This window comes from Calonectris borealis, chromosome 2, assembly GCF_964195595.1.
Source record: "Calonectris borealis chromosome 2, bCalBor7.hap1.2, whole genome shotgun sequence".
Classification (NCBI taxonomy): Eukaryota; Metazoa; Chordata; class Aves; order Procellariiformes; family Procellariidae; genus Calonectris; species Calonectris borealis.
The window spans coordinates 109,309,712-109,329,067 of record NC_134313.1 but is presented as its reverse complement, the minus strand read 5'-3'; the positions used below and the strand labels follow the sequence as shown (position 1 = coordinate 109,329,067).

The 19,356-nt window shown below is 36.5% G+C and overlaps 1 protein-coding gene across 2 annotated transcripts in view; it reads right to left on the bottom strand.

Moving 5' to 3' along the window:
* Window positions 1-19,356, bottom strand: part of EZH2 (enhancer of zeste 2 polycomb repressive complex 2 subunit) — a 48,413-nt gene that overhangs the window by 23,372 nt on the left and 5,685 nt on the right. Inside the window, exons 2-5 of one of the 2 annotated variants that reach the window (XM_075142919.1) lie at window positions 5,784-5,907; window positions 5,133-5,261; window positions 2,101-2,217; window positions 623-743 (exon numbers count right to left, since the gene is read on the bottom strand). In XM_075142919.1, the coding sequence (XP_074999020.1) occupies window positions 623-743; window positions 2,101-2,217; window positions 5,133-5,261; window positions 5,784-5,907 (491 nt within the window). The remainder of the gene's footprint in view (window positions 1-622; window positions 744-2,100; window positions 2,218-5,132; window positions 5,262-5,783; window positions 5,908-19,356) is intronic. The other variant, XM_075142920.1, reaches the window with a different exon arrangement.

Genomic DNA, 19,356 nt, shown 5'->3' with positions numbered 1-19,356 from the left:
CAAACTAAGAGACAGATGACATCGCATTGTAGTGCAGCTCCCACACAGAATAAAAGGTAAACTACATTTAAGAATACATATATATAATGCACCAACAGAAGGATACAACTTTGCTCTATAAGCTGACTTATAGAAAGGACGTTTTAAAATACCTAATAATTTCCTTAAAGGAAAAAAACCAAAACCCACAAGACCATATTCTATTGAATCGCATTCGCAAGTGTTGTCATTATCAGAATTTTGCATACTTCTCCTGCCACTTTCTGCTAGGCAGGACACATGTAGGGACATTACACTATTATATTCCAAAGCTCTGAGCATAAATTGGAAGATCAAGAACTTCTCCAAGTTGCACCTAGGCATTATGATGAATCACTGCATGGTCTAGGGAAAAAGTTAATGTGTTTAATTTCTCCGTATTACTACTATAACACTTTGCAGCCTTAAGAAAATGCAAAGCAATATATTTAAATAAGGAAGTTCATTATATCTTATGTTTACACAATGTAGGGATCCTAGAGATACTATTGTAACAATCAAGCATCAGGCCTTAACAAGCAACACTGACAACAATTATTTATGTAGGAAGAAGTGATTAGTATACCTGAGTGTTTGGGCTCACCTCTGTCTCCATGCACTTTCCCATCATAGTTCTTGATCAGTTCTTCAATAAAGGTACCATCCTGGTCAAGCACTTCATCTCCCATATATGGAATGTTATGTAAAACAGTTTCATCCTCTACCTAGTAACAACAGTTATAATCAAACAATTTTAAATTGCGTTTTCAATTGACCATTCCTGCATTGCTGTTTTCACATTCTACAAGTGTCTAGCTATCACAGTTAACTAACTGGCTTCACTGCTCTAGCACATTTACCAGTAACTAGATAAATAAAAAAAAACCCTCATCTTTGTTCAACAATTTTTTGCACTAGTGGTGACTAGCTCAAGATACTGACACTAGCTCCTAACATTAAGGTTAGCAGAGTGTTTCCACAAAGCTTCTGCTACTGAAACACAGTAAGCTACCCAGCTTTGGGAAGCTTGCATTTGATAAGTTCATTCTCCCTTCCTTGGTTCTCTTCCATGGTAATGCGCCCCTTCATTGCTTTGCCAGAGATAAGAAAATATGACTCTAAATTCAAGCTGTCTAAACAGCAAGCACAGAAACATGCCTCACAATTTAATCTGAACTCCACTGTCATTTTTTTTGTCTGCATATAGAATAAATGCATTAATACTCCCATGTTTTATCAGTAGAATTTATCCTCCAATAATCTTCCAATACTACAAAAGAACCTTCTATTGTTAAGAAAATAAATGTAAACTTCCCTGCTGATCATGATTCTGCAGCAGTGCAAAATATCCAAACACTGATGAACTGAAAGCAAGTAGAAAAATGTGTGGAAGAACTCTGTACATATACTGATAAAACTGGTTATTTAAATCACTTCGTTATGATTATTATCATAATAACAAGTCAGCAAAGGTCATCATATACAAAATGATGTGACAAAGATTTGTAATAAGCTAAGCTTTTTAAATAAGTCAAATACCTACATCAGAAATCTAACGTTACTTCTTCTGCATACGGTGAAGCTAATCAGAAGAAAAGGGTATGCTCAGATGCTATATAAGAATGACCATTATATGGGGAGACTATTTCAGGATTAAGTTCTTTTTATTCCATAAGAATTACTATTCTGCTACAGGTACATTGGTCGATTGTCTTAGATAGACATTCATATCCCTCAGAAAACATTTCTCATTACACTAATTATATGCTTTCAAATAAATCTACATTTGTTAAATGCCACACGAGACAATTGGTCACCTGAATGAAATAAACTTAGGGTCTCTTTACAGCAAGGTTTTAGAGATACTTAGGTTCACTGAGGACAGAGGTTTAGTTTGCAATCAAAGTTACTTTTTTTTTTTTATTTTATTTGGGGGAGCCTATTTCTGATTATCACTGCCTTATTACCAATATCAAAAAGATAGGGAGGGTAACTGGCAACAGATTTTTGCTGGTTTATTACTAAAATTAACTCCTCTCTTTTCTCCATACATTTCTCCTCCCAGCACTTTTTTAAACTTACCATAAAATTCTGTTGAAGGGGAGACCAAGAATACATTATAGGCACAGAAGCAACAGCATTGAGAGTCTTCAGTGGGATGACTTGTTTTGGAAAATCTATGTCACTGGTAACAGAGCACTGAAATAAGAGGTCGAAGTTATACTTACATAGCAACATCAGAAACAAAAAAAAGAAAAAAAATCACAGAAGAACACTCTACAACATATAAAATTCAAAGTGTTTGTCAAAATTAGCCATATCAGCCTTTGAAAAATGCATCAGATTTTTAGGGCATAATAGTAAGAATAGGTTTAGCAGAAAAAAAGACGCAAGAATTATTTCTATGTCAATACATTTGCTAATAGATCATGATGGTTTTTCCACTTAATAATAAGTGGCTGTGATATTATTTTACTCAGACTAATTTGGAATACAAATTAGGTTTGGTATCTCAAAACAGATTTAGTACCTGTTGCTGCTACACTGACGTTAAAGTATTTGCTCAAGCCATCAGAGAGGCAACTGAATTCCCCTGGCTTCAGATCAATACACTGCAGAAATCACGTATTATTTATGTTTAAAAAAAAAAAATTTTTTTCACTTTAATGCCAGCAAGACATCTTATGGAAATAAATCCTCCATATGTCTTGTTAATTCCTGCCCTGTTTCCCCATTATTGTCTGCTTATCTTTATCCTATCCTCAAACCTTTGATTATGCTCACTGCTTACAACGGAAAAATGAAAATTAACTCTTAATGTGCGACTCTGGACATGTCAATGAGTTTTTCAGCTACAGGACTTTTTTTTGGAGATTCAGAGGTTTATGTAGCCTCTAAAAGATAAACATGCCATAGAAATACAGACAACTTTTATTCTTGCATCTATTCAACAGTTACAGACACAGATCAACTTTTCTTAAATACTTGGACAGCAGTATGAAGAACTCTGGAAAAAAAAGTTACAAACAAAAGCAGACAGGAACATACAAAGCTAGGGGAAGTACAACAAAGAGGATTTGGAGGTAGGTAAAAGAAAGTTTAGAACAGCTATCATAGCTACCTGAAAGGAAAAAAGGAAGTGGAGACAAAAGATCTTTCTCCTTTCCAGAAGGGAAAGATGAACAGAGCTTCACATTTCTAAAGAAATACACAAAGTAATGTAACAAACAGTATACAGAGACAGTACCCCGGTAGAATGACACAAGCCAGATTTATTTATTTTCTTTTTAATCTGCAGCAAATGAAATCAGATTTCTGCTGTGTATATCAATACTCAAGACATTGTCCTATGCTAGTGCTTTATACCCATTTCAGGTTAATGTTTAATTTTCTAGCTAGCAGCCATCTAGTATATTTTCATGTATTTTTAAAGAAAAATACAAAAGTAAAAAATAAATACTTTTATCTTTGGAACTAGAAGTCTCAGGCTGACAAGTGAGCTATGTCAAAATGACTCAAAGTGTTTGGTACTAAATCTCAGTTATGTTGCCCCATTATTTTGGTACGGAACTCGGCTTAATATTTATTAGGCTAACACAGGACATGTTATGGTCTCTGGTTGATGCTGACCGGACTACTCATTGGAGAAAACCTATGTCACCAGCGATGCCCTGCACTCTTCACCAAACACATGAAGGCTCTCATAAAACCGTTCCATCAGGTCACTAAAATTCTAGCCAGTGTCTTATGCAACTCTGAAGAAATTCAGCATATTAAGAAAAAAAGATTTTAAAGTAATCTTTTAAAACCCCCACCATTTCTTTGTCTCACTTCTCTCACTATAAATTATGGCAATCTTAAATCAAGCATTAGAGTTCTGATTCATGAGACAGAGACTGGATTTGAATGCAGTAATTAGTGTGTTCTATCAATTCAGGCAGGAAATCAATTCAGGCAGGAAATCAACATAAAAGAATAGTGAATCAAGCTACAAAAAAAAAAAAGAATAAAAAAGAAAGGAATGGTGAGGAATGATCTTTTACTATCAAAAGTGAAAATTGGATGTGTATCTGTGTCAACTATTATCAGAAATTCTGATCCTACAGTGCCATATAATAGGTATACAGCTGTACATGAGTAATTGCATATTCAATCATGTTTAAAAGAAAACACTCAGGCAAAGGTCCTTGCGTGTTTGCATTTGAACATGCATGCACACAAATGCACCTCTGTGACACACATGACCCCAGTTTCCCACTAGAATTTTAGGAGGAAGAAAATCTGACAAATTTCCTTGAAGAGACAGTGGTTTGTTTTGTTTGTTTTTGTTTTTTTAATCTGTTCACAGTAAAGTCTCTTCATTCTCACCCTACTGAAAAGAGTTAGCTTTTCAGATTATTACACATGAAACATCCTCAAACTGGCTTAGTCTGGAGAAGTGCCTAAAGAGCACCTGAGAAATATCATAAATTAACCTGGGCTGAATACAGAAAGTTGGAGTAGGCTTAAACCACTGTTGGAACTACCAACATGAAAGCCAGTTTGGGTGCTCAAATTGCATCAAAATCATGGAAGTGTTTTTCAGAAATTTATCGTCCAGTCTGCTTGTGCAACACAAGGGTGCATCAACTCAACTAACTCCTTTTAGAACCCCTGTGGTTAAATGACTTTAATTAATATAAAGAAGACTTTGTCAAGTGGGTATGTTCACAGCTTTCATGTGCTTTAACTGAGTAAGAACCAAAGTAACTACTCAAGTGTACCACTGGGGGTCAACTCCAATAGGAGCAAGATTAAACTCCCAATATCAGTGAGACAAAACGATTTGATTAAAGGATGCTGAGGTATGATCCAAGTATCAGAAATAAAGGAGTTTCACTTTTGTGTGTCATTCAAAGCTAGGTGGCCTGCAACATATTTATTGCTTTCCAGAAGTCATATGATCAAAGTAAATAATAAATAAATTCTTTACGAGACTCGTACAAAAAATATTTATCTGCCAAGTCATGTCATGCTGGAAAAAAAAAAATAAAGAACAGCCTACTTTCCAGTAATAAAACAAAAACGTGCTAACAACCTTGTAAGTGGAATTACCACAACACATGTTAACCAACCTCCCTGGTCCCGCGCAATGAGCTCACAGAAGTCATGATGTGAACAGGCTGTATCCTACGTTGTTTCCACTCTTGATTTAAGATTTCAGTTCTTTCCAGTATCTTCTGACGATTAGAATTAAACATACTCTAAAAATTAATCACAATTGTAAACATTACAAATAAATCAGAGACTCTAAATTCACCTGCTAGCATCTTAAGGAATTAAAATATTTACTAAAAAAATAAACAAAACCAGACAGGATAAAAAAAAAGTGCTCAAGACAACTGTCCAAATTTTGTTTAAATGTCAGTGATGCTCAGTATAGTTCATTATCCCTTTCTTTGACTCAAACCATGTTCTTATGTTTAGAAACTTAGAGGTTTAGCACAGAATTAAGTTCTAATTGGAATTAGAAAGAGTATGTGGCTAAAGAAGTTGCCATACTTGCTCTCCACAGTCTCTTCTGATACTTAGCATGCCTGATTCAATCACATATAAATGTATCATACCTGTTTATAAGATCACAGAGTTAAGACAAGTTTTCAGTATGTTAACAAAGTATTTAATGAAATTGTTATTGCAGGTGTTAACTGCACGACAACTCATACTTCAGAAGAAAATCGATTTTTGTATCATTTTTTAAGCAATAGAACCAAAAGATGACATACCTTTACTTCATCCGCACGTCGGAACCTCTTGAGCTGCCTCAGTCTCATGTATTCTGATTTCACACGTTTCCGCCAACAAATGGGTCCCTTTTCAGATTTTTTTCCGGTTTGACCCATGATTATCCTACAAGAGACAATGTCATGTTAATATTAGCAAATCTGACGCTGCTGCTTACTGAGGAAGTTAGAGTGAAGTTCGGTAGGATAGAGACATTCCTTTAATACCTTTCATATCTAATTCCTTTGTTTCTTTTCAATCAGACACTTGCAATACCATCCCAATCCAACCAAAAAAACCAACAAAACATACTTAAGTGATAGACACGGGAAAACAGTAATTTTAATTACAAATCAGTAGGACCATTCACATTTGCTTTAAGCACTTCTAATGGCTCTATACAGAAAGGTACCTAAGAGATTTAAAGGGGTGAAGCGGAACAAATCAAGATTCCCACTGCAAAGATACACACTGAACATATTTACATTGAACAAAAGGTAATAGCCTGACACCCTTGCATTTTTTTGCAAGACATTAAATCATATTTTGTAAGAAAAATTTTTGGGTTTTTAGATTTAGAATGAAAATGAATCAACAAACAAATGGCAAAATTGCTGACCCAAATCATGGGAAGTATCCTTTGCGGAAAAAAGACAAAGCATATAAATAAGTTTCACATAATGCCCGAAGCACCTGACTAGACAGAGGAGGAGGATGGAGAACCAGCAGAGGAAGGTAAATCTAGAGCAAAGTGTCAAACACAGCTGCTCTGGTTCCATGCCTCAAGGCAGCAAGTAGAATCCACCTGTATCTCATTTACCACAACACCAGTGGTTACAAGAGAAAGAGATAAAAATAAAATAAAATAAAAACAGAAAAATCCCAGACCATTCATGTTAGAGTATGGTAAAGAGAATTAGTGATTTGAAGTGCACAACAATATTGACTAGAGGACAGCATAAAAGCATTATAAAGCACAGAAAATGCATTGTATTATATGCTAAACTACGCCAAGCAAAAATATAGAAAAACATCCCATTAACTAGAAATAAATTAGACATAGAATAAGTATCATTAAATAACAGAAAGACAGAACCTCAATTTTTAAGTAATACAGAACATCAAAATCACCTCAGTTAAGGTTCAGCCAAAAGACATGGAAAAAGTACCAATGAATTCAAAAGATAAATGAAAGCTCAGCTGACAATACTGAAGTAGCATATCCTATAAAAAAAACCCCACAGATTATGTTTGCTTACTCTAATACTGCATCAACCACAGCAGTTGGTTATTCTTATAGTTCTTATTCTAGTTTCCTGGAGAATAACAAATGACTCGGGCTTAAAAAAAAGCTTTCTCAACTAAAATTAAATTGCCAGATAAGCCCTGCTCATGAAAAGCAGATCTACATGGAAATCATATATAATTAGATTAAAAACAACAGAATTCCCATCTTGCTTTCATACAACTGAAATACAGTCCCCAGAAGACCCCACAAAAGGATTTAAGACCTGAGAGAAATATATCCCCATTGAATAAACAAATCCAATCTATTCAATTTTTCAGTAATGAACATCATTATTACCTGTTGTATTAAAATGGTAAGAAAAACAATACTTCACAAGAAGATAAATACTTCCTTTTAAAACAGCGTAACTTATGCACACTCAGGTCATTCATCTGAAAACAAGTGGGACTTACAAGAACACTCTTCTCTTGCACTAGTTTCAAGCTGCTATCTGGGGCACAACACAGATGACAATTTAATGTTCAAGGCACCAAATAACAAATCATAGAAAATGAAAAAATGCACTGTTGCTTATGTCAAGTTATAGCATGAAAAAGTTCTTCTAGAAAAAGTAATAATGTTAATGTGCAACAGTCAGTGGGATACACATAGAGCATTAAGTCAAATATGTATAAACAAATTAAAAACGGTCTCTTAAATGGCAATTCCATATTAAAAGAAAAAGCATTGAGCGGAAAGGAAGCATACGCATGTATAGGTTATAGAAAAATTATGGCTAAGAAAAAAGCAAAGTGTCCTGGATACATGTTTGTAAAATATTAATCTTGAAAATCCCTGAAAATTTATTAATGAATTCTGACTTTGAGCAGCAGTTTTTCAAACCAAGTGAACAATATTTGTATGTTTCTGGGAAGTTGAACATCACCAAAGTAGAATTACAGTGTTGTTAACAAACGTACTGTTGTAAGAGGTAATTGTTTTTCTGTCCCTAATCTCAGAAGAAAGCATAGGGGGAAAAAAAAACCAAGGAGGGGGCAGGGAGAGAAGAGCGTATTCATAATGGACAGAGTTAATTCTCACAGTGCAATTGATCCATAATCTTCACATTAGGACTATAGCCAAATGCCACTGACAATTTCTAATGTCAATTCAAAGGTTGCCCCAAAACCCATACATTTAAGAAACTAAACCTGAGAAACTGGGACAAGAAGTTTCACAAACAAGGACAGCCCATGCTGGGTCAGGGCTGGGGGAGTAAAAAATGAGACAGAAAGATGAACTCTTATGGAAGGGTGCTGGACACTACCTCCATCCCTGAAAGGAAAAGTAATTTGGAGAACTAAAAGACTTCAGGGAAACATCAACATAAACTGAATCTCTGGGGCAAATTCAGGATTGTAGATGCTGTCTCAAGCCACTTGCGCTACCACCTATGTGTAAGAAAAACCTTTCCCAAATCACTTTCTTCCACCATTTCTGCTGTTCACATTCATAAGTACTCCAAGCTGTAATAAACTACACAGTTTTCACTTTGCTAAAGAAAAAAAAAAGCCTATACACTTTCATTAAATTACGTTGTATGGTATTTGCAGCTAGGATTGCAGAACAGAAAAGCTAGTGAATTTTAAGATCAATTTGTCAGAACTAGTCAACTTTTCAGAATATTCCCTACAGTAGCACAAGTGGCACAAGCTAAATCCCATCCGTCTAAGAATAGTTAAGCCTGTCTTAAGAAGACAGCATAATGTTAAACAGTTTCCATTTAATAAATAAAAACATGATACTGGATTGTCTTAGTGCAATGGTCTGATTCTGAGAGCCCCCAGGCCATGTCCCTCTTCTCTGTCCCCATTTCCCCTTCTGAATCCTGCTAGCTGTTTCTATTGTTTTGAAATCTTTTTCTTTCCCATTTTCCATCCTCTTCATATGAAGGGCCTACAGAAACCATCTAACCGCCAAAGATCCCACTCCCGAGAACTTTTATCCAAAAGAAAGAAACTATGTAGCAGTCAACTCCTTATTTATGGGCAGATTATCTCATCTCCAAAATAGATACAAAAAAGCAAGCATAACTCTAAAGCAGTTACACTGTTTCTAGAGAAAGCTCATCTCCCAACCCGCAGAATGACTTGCACCCAGAACCGGAGCTAACCCTGCCAGATCTTACCTGGCACCACACTAAGGAGGGCAACCTTGCCATAACTCCCTGCACCCTCTCTGCAGAAGAGGGAACACTGGGAAATGTGGCGAGACATCCCAAGCCATTCTAGTGTCAACCCGGTACAGCCACAGACAGGCAGACTGTCTCATTCAAACTGGGCAATCACCCCAGTGCCACAGCAAGCAAGGAGATGCGTGTGCCACGCTTAAATGCAAAGGCTTAATATCTTGGGGCCCAAAGCTGCGCTTAACCCAGCCAGCCCTCCCGGAGCACAGCACTGCAGAACTGAAGTGACCCCATGCTGCCTGCTCCATACATACAGCTGAGCATTGCTACGCCCTGCTCGCCAGCTCTCATACCACCCATATTTTTCCATTACTTGTAATATTACAGCTACCTAATTCCCTGAGCTATAGAGTATACCCATGCACAGTATACCTAAGTGTATGTGTAGAACCGGACATTAGATAATTATACTAATGAGAGGACCAATGTAATTCTAAACAGACCGCCATCAATACAAGAAAAATAACAAAACTAACACCTCTTTTTGACCAATAAGGAGTTTGAACTATGGTATTAGGAATGAGACATACTGAACCCACCTAAACACTGATTTTAAAAAACTGTACAAGAAAACAAAAACAAACACATAGCTATTCTTTTCAGTTTCTACTCATGCTTGCATAGCTGGAAATGAAAAACAACAAAAAATGGCAGTGGCCTAGAGCATATACGTTTACATTTTAAATAAACTCTACTGAGCATTTCATAACGAAGTTATGTACAAGATCTGCATTCTTTACAATAAGTTTTAAAGAAATTTCATGCCTTTAAGCTTAAATCAGCCAATACTTACTTTCAGCAGCCAAAGTGTATACAATACATCTAGAATTCACAACGAGAGACAAAGAAGCGTAGAAAAATTTCAGCTCAAATTGCTCCTGTTTTGCCTACAGAACATAGAAATAGCCTTATTTAAAGACAACGTCCTATTTTTCTTCGATCGTTTTGGCAATACCCATCAGTGACAGACAAGCACACAGATAAATCTCTAAATTAGGCAGTCTATTCAAGCAGTCATACTGCTGTCAAAGACTATATTTAAGCTCCTCTGGCTACCCTGCCAAATTTCAGGAAAAAAAAAATTAATGAAAATTTTCAAACTGGAAAGCATGGGAGAACAAAGAGAGGATCTTCCCTTTTAAAAGAATGCTATTAGTTTTTAATTGTGCTTAATATTACACAACATTTTAACTGTAGCGGTATTACATTATCTTCCCTCTACTCAGGATTTCTGTTTGGAGACATTTATGAATTAAATCATACTGTGTACAGTATAACTTCTCAGTTCTTTTTTGTGAATTAATCTACACTCAAAAGGTTATTAATATACTTCAAATATATGCATGCACTGATGCAATACTGCACTTAAGAGCACTCTTAACCAACAGTTTCAATGCAGGGGGTGGGGGTGGAGGGTGAGGATGGGGGAGAATATAAAACCCAGCAGAGAAACTGCATACGCAACCTGACGCAAACTGAACAATAAAGTAAGTCACCATGTTTTTTGTTGCTTAGAGTAATGAAGGAATAAAATAATTCAGATGGGTCAGGGGCAGGTAGGGGGGAAGTACTACTTCTACCTCCCATAAAGCCAAATGCGGATGCTTTCATGTTTGCTTCTCAGAACCTCGAGCTCTAAAGGAATATATTTAACTGCACAGCCCTGCTCAATGAACTACACCATGCTGCTTCTCCACCTCTTCTACCTCACCGTTAACATGCCCACAGCCCTGCGAACAGTGATGTACTTCCACTAAATTCTCTGGACTGGATGCACTCGTAAGCTCAAAGCATGCATCTGAGCTGGCTTCACGAACTGTGACTTCAGATACCATAAACTTACTAATTTAGATTCAATACTACATAATGGAGGTACTCACCCAAGTAATTTCTTCAGCAGCGATGGCATCTTACAATCATCCCACCCTTCCCAACTCTTTATTCTCACCCCAGTACTGCCCACTGAGCTGCAGCCACTCTTCTAAAAGGGATGCATGGTAAGCTGGATTAAACTGACCAACAATAAATACAAGCTCACTTTTGTGGTTGGTTGTTTTCTGAAACACAGATCAGTTTGATGATCCCATCCACAACTGCAGCTTTCCGTGCACAACTATAGAGCAGGAAAGAATTGTTAGGAACTCAGACCAACACTGAGGAAAAATTAGTCCAGGCAATTACACCACAAACAGGCACTGGTCTTATACATCAGTTTGCTCTGGAATGGCAGGCACACTCTTTAACTGTAAGCTGTTATCAGATCCAGACAGCATACAGGTCTCTCAGCCTGAGCATACACGATCTTACTAATGGAGAAATTATTATATATTAACCCTATCTGAAGTCATCATTGAGCTTCTTTAAGTATCTACAAAACTTGGGGTTTAGTTTAAAAAAAAAAAGCCAACAACAAAAAAACCAACCACACCCCACCACACCCTGCTATGCTTTTCCTCAAAGCAAAAAAAATTTTGCTTGGGCAGCAGAATTTAGGACAACTTTCATGTTCAACTCAAAAAGCAGAATTTTAGCAACAGAAGGGATTAACAAGAATTTTCCATAAGCCTGCAAAAAATTCAATACTTGCTAGAAAACAAACAAACAAAAAAGATAATGCATTTAAAGTATCAAAAATCAATGCATTAAGCTTAGACCTGAAGTTGTTAACTTTCCAAAACCACCTCAAAAAAATTCAAATGATCTTTTATGTTACAGGATTTTACACAGCACAACACAATGAAATGATTGTTCAACTGCAGCTAAGTATTTTTCAGCTATGTTAAACCAAATTTTATTACTTAGAAACTCTTGGAAATTTACTTCTAGTATTTTACTTCATGCATCCTAAATGCAAAACAAGACAACACTCTCTATGAATCTATCCTAAACCTTCCCAGAGTAAGCAGTTTCCAGTAGACTCTTATAACAATTGTCAAGCAACTGAAAATAAACTATCAATAAAACACATACGTATTGCCAGACTTCAAAAAAACTGACTTGAAAATTAATTATAAATTAATGCTGTAATCTTCCAGATCTGTCTCCTTCATTTATATCAAACTTTTGTTAACAGCACAGAGAGATTCATGAAAAAACTATGGTCAAGAAACAATATTACTCACTTGGGCTAAGTAAGAAAAATTGTTCATGCTGTGATTTCAGAGCTGCTAACTATTTCCACATTAAGTTACGCAAGCTGCAGGGGCAGGGGGAAGAATGACACTCCCAGCACCTCAAAGGGCTTTTTACCTGTGCTATCAGCAGACAAACAAAAAAAAAATGCCTAGAAGTTTTGTAGTTGCTTACTACTCTACTTCGTGGATTTTCTAAAGCAAAACAAAACATGGTTTTCTTTCAAACTTATCTATGTAAAATAGCACATTCTCATTTCCATGGGAAGAAAAATATTCCCAAGGCCACTGTCAGCCCAAACCAGACTGACTAAAAAATCTCTAGCTCTGAAATACAACAAGGAAAGATTAACATAGTTTATTAATAATATTTCACTACAAAAACAGCTACAGCACATTTACTCTTTTATAGAATTAGTGACAGAGAAATAGATGGGAGTAAACTGTAGTGTGTTTTTTACTATTCTGTATTATAGAAATGTGGTGTTTTAAGTTAACAGTGCAGTTAAACCTATTTTTAATCAACAAATACCTAAAAAGACTTATCTATGCTTTAAAATTTACATCATGTTGTTATTCCATATGCTGAAGTTCTGGATCTTTAAAGAATGTTTAAATTTAGAGAGAGAACTTACATCAAATGCTACCATCAGTTCAACTACCTTCCTCAAATGCTATTTGGTGTCAGTTTTACCTGGAAAAGACATCATCTGTCCGCTGTGTCAGTAGCCTCTGGTCACTCATTTCCACCTCTACTCAGCCTTCTCTACTGTGAGAGCTTAAGTGCTTATAATTCTGTTAATCAAACTAGGTCAGGAAAAACAATCTGTCTGAATAGCCCAGAAAATAAACACACTTAGTTTTTAAATACAATTTTTCAACAAAATCAGCTCCACAAGCTGGTTTGTTCAGCAGCCACATGAATTCTTGAATCAACACAAGTGAAGGGGGGGCAACACTGGGGCAGGAACAAGAGGCAAAGAACTGAAATTGGGCAGGGCAGCAGTTTAGGCTTCCACAGAAGTATTTGTCAAGCCATGTCGTCTCTCTGCCACTCAGTTTTACCAGTACGGAAAAAACCAGAAACAGGAAACATTTACTAAGCCATCCATGCCAGCTGTGCCACTCTTTGGGCAGATAAATGCCAACAGGCTTGTATTGGCCTACAAAGGCTTAACCTCTACTGGGCCCTGTTTAGCAGTATCTAAAAGAAATTGATCAGTTCATGAACTGATCTAAGCAGGTAACTGCAAAAAGCTCATCTGTCCTTCCTCACTCTGACAGGCTTCAGTGGTTGTGGATGATGTAGGTTAATAAAACACTCACGATCAATTCTAACAAAATTCTGTGTTCTGCAAGAATGTTCCTGATTACTCAAGAGATGGAAACTGTTATACAAACTATTGTCAAGGACAAAACTATTAATTTTAGCAAACTTGATGTAAGCAGGAGAACCATCAACAGCCTCAGATGTACCAATGCCATAACTCCAAACTGAGAAGTAATGTCTGTGCGTGAAAGCAAATGTCCAAATCTCAGAATACTTCCTCTTTCTCCCCCTCAAGTTAGCAGAAAAACCCTGGCTTGCAAGTGGAATTAAAAGCCTGTTTCAACTGCAGTGTAACAACCACATCTAAGACATTTTACCGTCAGCCCTAAAACCAATACAGACTGATGACGGCTGTAGGCTTTCCAGGTAATACGGCAGCGCCAAAAGCAGAAGGTCTGCTGCTATAAACAGGCATGCTTTTAGTATGAGCAGTCTCATCACAGTTAAGCTCCTATTGTTACAGTTAGTTCTGTGCAATTACTATTTGCAACACTAAAATACATTTCAGTTAGTGGAATCTGTTCAAAAGTAGCAGTCTGTCGCTACAATATTGCGGGGATTTTTAATATACCAACAACTTAAAATTTTTGCCTCCACTGGAACAGAGTTGTCAAATTCAAGGCCAGTGCACTCTCTCCTCCCTGACATAATCAAAGGTTACTAGCATATTAAGTTACCTAACAGAATTTAACTTTGAAGAACAATATTTTAACTTAACCAAAACTAAGCAGCACATTCACTTACCTATTTGCTTTTGGAAGCTGATGACAAATACATCCTAACGTACTTCTCAACAAGGACTGGGAAAGGAAGTGGGATCTTAAAATGGCATATGTTTCCTCTCTTCATTGTCTGTCTACACTACTTCAGCATCTCAGATAGAATTTACATGGCAAATATGATAAATTTGATTGAGGTGATCAGTTGCATGAAATCAGATCTTTTCTGCTCTCAAAAGAAGCAGAGTTTCCTTACTGGACCAAAATTGCTCATGCTAGCCTGATAAGCACCCAAACTGGCAGAGAAGAAGAAGAACCACGCAATCAGGGGCAAGGGAAAGGAGCAAAGCCTTTCTCTGTCAATTTCAGCAATCCCTTACAGGATATCATCCACTTGCCTTAGACTAGAACACTTATCTTCCATACCATGTAAAACATACTATTCACACTGTGTAATTTTTTTTTCTTTATAAGACTTTGTACAATCAAAGCAGTTACTGTGGCAAGCTACTTCTGCATGAATAGCTTTCAAGAAGCATGTTTCGTGCTATCTCTAGATCAACTAAAGATTGCTCTGAAAAGATGTAGTCAGTGGCAAAATAACAGCAGCAACCATTAGTAACTTGTCTACATTAGTTGCCAGTGCAAGACAAATATAGAAGATGTCTGTAACAAACAAAAACCTAGTGTAGGTTTGTTCAATTCAGTTCTGCCTCATACATCCCACTACAGCCATTCACAACAACGGCATATATTCAAATCAATGGTTAACAATGGTTATTTTCCATTTCCTATTATTAGTACAAGTCTAAGGCTTCAAGGCATGTTCTATCTATTCTTAAGAAAATTATTTAAGAATACCACATGTAGGCTCCTGAACTCCTAAACAGACTTTTTAAAACATATGTCATGTTTTTGCCTGTTTCTGAGCCTTATCAAAATTGGACGAGTTACTTCAGGAATTTGAACCAATACGTAAAAGAATTAAGTCCCTGAACAGTGTTCTTTCTTACACAAATCAGAGCTAAACCCAGACGATCACAGAGTTGAGCACTATTCTAGCCCTTCTACTGAGACATGCTAATCTATGCTAAATCAAAGTACAAGAGGCAACAGACAAGATTCAGCAAGGGATTTCATTTCAACATAGGGAGAAAATTCTTCACAGTGAGTATGGTCCAGCATAGGAATGCATTAAGCAGAGAGATGCTAGAATCTCCATTCTTGAAAACATTTTAAAAGTGGCCTGGAAAAGATAATTTCAGTGTTGGCCTTGCCTGAATGGGAGACTGGATCAGATGACCTCTAGATGTACCTGCCAACCTAAACTATTATACAAGTCAATACAACTCTGAACTGGGCCCGCCATCTCAAAACCAAGGATTTTTAAAGCTGATGCTATGGAGTTTGCTTGCCTTTTAAATTACAGTTTAATATTTCAGAAGATTAAAAGAATCACCACTGCATTCCAAAATACTTGGTATTTCAATCAGCTACAGGTACAATTTGGAAAACAACACTACTATTAAAGGAACAATAATTTGTGAATTAAAATGCTTAAAAGCTTGATCAGACTGAATTCTTTAGTTTGGTGTGTAATCACTGACTGTTCTAATCAGCAGAAACATTTGTTATGTTACAGTCTCCTTTAACAACTCCATCAACTAGTTAGTTCACACACTCCTTCCCACTACTGTACAGTGTGTTTGTTCATTTGAAAGAGGCCTTCTCTGCTTAACAGTACAGTTGGAGCCTTCAGTCCTACCTCTTAGAAATCATAATTAAAAAAGACAGATCGGAAAGCTCTTTACTAATTAAGAATGTCTAACTAGAGTGCTACATACTCTCTATAATCTTACCATTACGTTTAAAATAAAAAAACATAAAAGGGCTGTTTTTTCAAATTAGTTGTCGTCTTATCCTAATAGGCTTCTGCTTCTCTTATAGCCTAACCTTTGTGCCTTTGAAGTGTCAGTCTTTTCAGACCTTTTACTTTCTGTTGTTTAAGTGACTAAAGCTTTACCTTACTCTTGGTGTACTTAAGATCAGGAGCCTGATCTCTACCCTGGAACATTAAATGGTTGGTTGTTTTGGGGGGGGAGGAGGGTTCAGACTTCAATTTCACCTTTTTTCATTTTTAAGTAAACTCAAACACATTCTAGAAGATATCAACAAGCAAGTCAAGCAGTATACATGTTCACAATAAGCAACTACTCTATGACCTGCTTCTCCGCAACTTGAAAGGTGTGCCTCCTCAATTATTTCTTCCCACCATGATGCTTTTTGGGCCTTGTCACTACCCCAGCAGCTCCTTAAGTTAAGAGCTCCCAGTTGATTCCTCAGGATATTCAAGATTACCCAGATGCTTTTCTGTATCTTTTGAGTTAGAATTTCAGCTTCTTTCAAAAAAGGCTTAAAAAAAATAAATCACCATTTTGTGGCAAATTCATGCTTGGTCATCACATACTACCTTGATCAAGAGGTCTATCATAAACAAAATAACTGTACACACCCTTTTCTCTTACAGCTGTATGAATGGCTATCAGTGAACTAAGAGTACAGTTTCATGATGTACTTAATCCAGTCAAACTACTTATTTGTAGTAGTACTACTACCAAGCTAACTTATTAACTGTAATGACTATATTTTTATTTGTAGTATTATTGCCCAAACTAAAACTAGTTGGAGTGGTTACTAAACTATTATAACATAGTCAATACCTTATACCTGAGCTAATCAATGTAATCAGAATTTCCTCTAAATGGATGATTTTTAGCTTTCCTATGATAACGAGGCTGATGCACCCTTCTGCATACATCCTCCACGGTAACTTCTGATGCAAATGGCAAACATAAATCAAATGTAACACGGCTTACAGATAACTAAGTTATGTATGTTTTCTGCAACAGATTCATGAAGGACTGCAAGTGCCCTGGCATTATGAAAGCTGCAGTGTGAACACACATTTTATAAAAAAATAAAAAAATCAGGGAAGTCATGAAAAACAAAAACAATTACTAGGGAGAAACACCACTTAGGGCTGCAGACACTGATACATCAACAGAGAGCAGCAGATCCCTACCCTAGCAAAGCCATTGCAGCTAACCACAATTCAGAAGACTCACTGCCATACCTGCTCTCTGCTCCGCTATGTAACATAATTACATACACTACTTTACAGTAGCTACAATCCTGCACTGTACCTCTAGATGTTGCTAGGGAATGCTCCTATCTTAGATATTAGGAATTCTAACCTTCAGTCCAATTTCCAGATTTGGTAGGAGTCCCTGTTTTCCCTCCCCATACTTAACTCCTGATTTCTGCTTGCTTTGATCACATCATCTACCTTCCTTCATCAATTATTGTTTCTAGTCTGTTTTTAACAGTTAAATGAATCTCTTCAAACATAGTTTCTCATTACTGCCTAAACACACCAGATAAAAACTGTATGGAAGACCAGACAGCTTCAACTTTCAAGCGTCACCCTTACTTCATACTGGCATTGCTACAAAATGAAGAACTTTTACGTGCCGCTTGTTCCTGCACCTGTGCTACCATTTCCCTCCTGACAGCATGAGCAATTTTGCAGCCAGACACTGACAGAAGCGAGGAAGTCCTCTGGCTGAAAATACCTTGCTACTTTTGACTGAAGAAAAGTGAGCATCCAGCCACTCTGTCCCCACCTAAAGATACTGTGAACTATGGCCTTAGACATTCAATTTTCAACTCCTTGTGAGAGTACTAAATGCCTAAGCCTGCAGATCAATTTCTGGATGTGCTCAATTCATACTGAAACTCATACCACTTATTATTTGAAATGCTCACCTCACATAGTAAATCAGAGCAGTTCAGTTACTGACACAGGAGGGAAACAAGTCAATTCTAGGGCTCACAGAACTCACATTTTCTTCAGTCATGCTCCCCTCTCCCCCCAAAACAAATTAATTTGCCTCCCACGGTATTTTATTTCTTGCTTTCTCCCCTAACAGTTCATTCACATAGATAGTTTAACACTATGTTGCTTCAATATTCTTTTCAGGAGTTTCTACCACCATTCTAAACTGATCAGGCAGATATTAGAAACTCTTTACCAAGGACAAGGAGGAAAGAAAGGGAAGAATGAGGAGTCAAGCAGCTCTTGGATATTCAAGAGAAGGAAATGTTTCTCCACTCCCTTTTCCTTCCTGGAAAAACATGAGGAATTTTAATTTATCTTCTTGCTGATTTTACATTAGAATTTTTTATTTTTCTGCGTTAGAAAACTATCAAAGCAAAGCAACTACCAGATATTCAACATCCCTTACCCTATCTGCCAGCATGTTAAAAACTTTGCAACTCAGAGTTTATAAATAACTCAAACCTTGCAGAGGTACTTCAGAAAATATAGACAAATTGTCTGTGGTTCTTAATATCTAAAGTAATTTTAATCAATCTGCTTCAAAACTTTAAATAATAAAAAAAAAAAAAGAAGGAAAAAAAGCAAGAACTCACCTGGTCTTGACAAAATCCCCCAATCATTTTAAAAGTTTTTGGCACTAACTATAGGTTGATTAAACATGAAGTACCTAAGTAAGATCCAACAACAGAACTGTTCTAGAAAACAAGGTTATTTCAGATTTTCTACCAGCCATAAAGAATAAAGAAGGAGGGCATCAGTTTGATGACTTCTTTTTCCCTAATAGCACGCTGCCTTTGGATTTATTTTGACATTCTCTCATTTTGTGGGAGTCCTTCATTTAGAACATTTACTCGTCAATGGTATGGGTACTTCTCAGAGTTTCATTCTCTTCAGTAGAGAAAAATAAAAAAGTTATGTCTGTTAATAACAAAATAAGATCTCAATACAAATAATTAAATTTCCAATACATTTCCTTAAACAAATACAAGAATAGAACAAAAAAAGTAATGTAGTATAATTT